Source organism: Gossypium hirsutum, chromosome A07, assembly GCF_007990345.1.
Source record: "Gossypium hirsutum isolate 1008001.06 chromosome A07, Gossypium_hirsutum_v2.1, whole genome shotgun sequence".
Taxonomy (NCBI): domain Eukaryota; kingdom Viridiplantae; phylum Streptophyta; class Magnoliopsida; order Malvales; family Malvaceae; genus Gossypium; species Gossypium hirsutum.
Window position 1 is genome coordinate 95002097 of NC_053430.1, and position 3889 is coordinate 95005985.

At 39.9% G+C, this 3889-nt stretch overlaps 1 protein-coding gene across 1 annotated transcript; it reads left to right on the forward strand.

Annotated features, from left to right (window-relative positions):
• Positions 1 to 408: 408 nt before the first annotated feature.
• Positions 409 to 3519, forward strand: LOC107955485 (protein LONGIFOLIA 1). The gene is made up of 4 exons (XM_016891277.2): positions 409 to 740; positions 830 to 2254; positions 2364 to 2553; positions 2821 to 3519. Exons 1-4 carry the CDS (start codon positions 591 to 593, stop codon positions 3384 to 3386), a joined length of 2331 nt encoding a protein of 776 aa, XP_016746766.1. The 5' UTR covers positions 409 to 590; the 3' UTR covers positions 3387 to 3519.
• Positions 3520 to 3889: the final 370 nt, after the last annotated feature.

Consider the following 3889-nt stretch of genomic DNA (forward strand, 5'->3'; position numbering starts at 1 on the left):
TAGAATCAATGTAATTTGTAAACCCCAAATCAATGAAAGGAGAATTAATTTGACATTCTAGGGAAGATAAGTATCAAACGGGTTTGGTCGTCGTTCAAAGGCACGAAATTTAAGGGATCAGATGAATGACGCGTTAGGAGAAAGCATTGCCCACGGAAGCTTACCTGCAGCTGCAGGGTCTGTGCTTATAATACAACAAACCGAGTCCAGTAAAATTACAAAACTCCCCCAGTTTCCCATAAATTATTAAGGAAATAATCTAAATTTTTCTCATACGTCGTTAAACTGTAATAATTAAGATTTGTACAAATTTGTCATTTGGTTAAAATGCCAGGGCAAATTAGTCCATTTGACATGCCTTCACCACAAGTGTTCTTTTCCTGAACTTCGCCCACCCCTTTAAAAGACCAGAAAAGCGGGAGATGCAGATATAGACTGCAGTCGCAACCCCACTCAGCCACAAAGAAAAAGGAAAAGGAAACGAAAGAGAAAATCAGAAATAGAAAAAATATGGAGAGGAATCTTAAGATGGAAATTTAATGAAAAGATAATCAGTTTATTAAGTTAAAACGGAGAGGGAATTTTTTTATATGACGAATGGAATAATGCAAGAGCAAAATCTAGAGGAGCAGATTAGGAAACAAATGGGTTGCATGGCTGGTTTCCTTCAGATCTTTGATCGTCACCAGATTCTTACCGGCAAACGCTTGTACTCCACCAAGCGTCTACCTCCTTCGCCGGTTGACCTTTTTTTCTTTAATGTGGGTCTCTGGGAGATTTATTACTACGGTGGGTCATGTTTAATTGTCTTTCTTTTTTTTTTTTTCAGGCGAGTGAAACGACATCAGAGGAAGAGAAGGCAGTTGAGTCACCTGTATCATCGAGAGAATTAGAGAAGCGGCCACAAGGTCGGTTAGCACTGTCACCGGAACGTTCAAAGCGATCTCCAGTTATATCAGAGCTCCGGTCTCCGGCGCCTGAACCGTCCACCCCGACGGGAAGCCAGAACAAGATATCTCTTCCGCTTCCCATTTTCGAATCCAAAGAAGGCAGCGGGAGGTCACCGTGGAAATTATCCAAAGATGCTCCAAGGCTCTCACTCGACAGCAGAGCCGTCGTTGATGCTACAGGAAGCCTCAAGCCCTGGGAGATCGGTACAAACCAATGCAAAAGCAACAGCGAAGAAAACGGAGCGGATGATAACAACAAACAACGGTCGCCTAGTGTAATCGCGAGGCTCATGGGACTCGGATCTTTACCGAATTCGGATCCCGAACCTAATGGAAACGCGGAGCTCCGAAGATCGGCGTCGGAAGCTAGAGGCAGAGATCTGTTTCAGTATCGTTTTATTGATGGAGTTAATTTCCATTTAAAACAGAACCTGCAACAAAATTTCCAAAACGAAGAAATTCCGTGCAATGTAGTGAGAGAAAATGTAGCCAAACAAGAGCATTTGATTGGTAACAGATCGGAAAGCTTGAGAAACGCAAGAACCGAACCAATTAAAGCTCCGGTTGGAGGAATAGGCCAAAGGAAATGTTTCTTTGATTCAGCCGACTTTTTTCCCGAGCCAAAGCAAACCGTTTCCATCTACGGTGAGATTGAGAAACGGCTTAAGCTTAGAGGAATCGATAAGCCGGCGAAAGATCTCGAGACTCTTAAGAAGTTCCTAGAAGCTTCGCAACTCAAAGGCCTGTTACACAGCAAAAAACCTCCAAACCAAACGAATAAGAGAAACTTTGTTTATGAACATGAACAATCTCCGCTTCCCATTATCAAACCGGGAAGATCACCAGCTTCCGCTGTCAGAAGGATTGGCAACGATTCGCCTCCTTCAAGTAATAAGCCAAGACCTGGTCCTCACCGGAACTTGAGTATCGATGTTCCGCCGGCGATGAGTCCGAGACGTGATCGGCTGGGGAATGAACGGAACCAAAGTAAGCGTAGGGGTTCAATATCTCCTGCAAGGAGTGAGTGCGGCGTGAGGAGTCCTAACAGAAGGCCGTTGAGCGTTGAAACGCAGAGGAGAGGGAATGCTAATGTAGAGCAGAGACGAGTATCTCCGGTTCAGTCCCCTCGTGTTAATGTGAGAAAAATCGTATTGGATCAGACGACCAATAGATCATCCAGTAACAGGAGACCAACGGCTGAGATTTATCAGAAAGAAGAGAAGGTCATATTTATTCCAGCGGAGGATGAAACATCCACCGTTTCAGAGAGTAGCATTAGCACGTCTTGTCAAACCGATACGGAGGTAAATTACTAAATCACTGCGGAGATTTCGCCATCCAATTTCTCATAATTACCGTAATCCATTTAAACTAAAGTAATTTGTTGTTATTTACATTCTGGGTTCTTTACAGAGATCGAAGGTGGAGGAATACAAGGATGGGAGAAGCCTCTTGGAAAGGTGTGATAAGCTGCTTCACAGCATTGGAGAGATGATCGCTACAACTGAGTTGCAGTCGAGTCCTGTCTCGGTACTTGACTCCTCGTTTTACAAGGATGAATCGTCTGTTTCCCCAGTTAAGAAACGGAGCATTGATTTCAAAGGTAAGAAAACAATATACAAACTGATTTCGATTTGCTAGATTTTTTTGCATTCGACAATGATGACGCAAGTAGTTTCTGCTATGATTTGGTAGACTTGATTGTAGTTTTGGCCTAGGACTGTCACTACAGAGGAGTCAAATAGTTTCTCATTCATAACGTAAACATGTAGGAAAGAGAGTGATAACGATGATGAATTTCGTCCTTTTCTTTGACCGTATATACATCACCTTCTTTTTTTTGTTGCATGACCCATACTGAAATCAAAAGATGATACGTGGAGTCCAGCGGCAATCTTATCAGATGATTCCAAGTCCGTAGACAAATCAGACGTTTGTGATTTCATCTACATTTTCGATATCCTGAGGGCATCCAGTTACTTGCTTGATGACTCCGATATCTTCTTGTTGCTGGAGAAGCAACAACATTTAAAAGGTAAAGACACCTCCAAGGTGTCTAGACTCCAAAGGAAGCTTATATTTGACACCATCAATGAAATCCTCAACCGAAAGAGGCAATTGCCGGCATGGAAGCTCGTAAGTAGTATGAAATCAGGGTGTGGAGAACAGCCATCATTGCGGCAAATTTGGTCCGAATTCCAAAAGATTCGGGAGAGAGACTCGTCGGATGACTTGTTTGAGGTGATTTGTAGTGTGTTGAGAAAAGACCTTGCAGGGGATGCCATTAACGGTTGGGGAGATTACCCCATCGAGATGTCCGAATTAGTCCTCAATATTGAACGGGTAATATTTAAAGACCTGATCGTCGAAACCATCTGGGATCTCGCTGCTGCTTCTGGGAAAAGTAATAAAATTCGTAGGCAGTTGGTATTCTGATGAAGAAAGAGGGGAAAAAATTTCTTCGGGCTCTTTATTGTAGTTTTATTATTATTATTATTTTCTTAGCTGTTTTCCTTATTTAACAAAGGATAAATCTCATATTACATTTTAATTATTTATATTCAAAATATTATATTTTTGTCACTTATGTTAATATGTTGTAATATTTTAGTCATTGAGTCATTAATTATCATTAATAGTGTAATTATAAGTTGATGTAGCATATTAAATTATCATTTTAAACCAAAATTTTAAATTAAATTATACAATTGATTCTCATATTTTTTTCTATTTTGAACAATTTAAAATTTTTTATATTCTTAATTTTTTTTTTCTCTTTTTTTTTTCTTCTCCATCTCTTTTAGTATCTTTTTTTCTTTAATTTTAACAAATAGAAAATATAAAAAAAGATATTAAAAGATATGGAGAATGGAGAAAAATAATGAAGAAATAGAAGAAAATGAAAGCTAGAAGAAAAATTAAATTCGTCAAAATGAAAA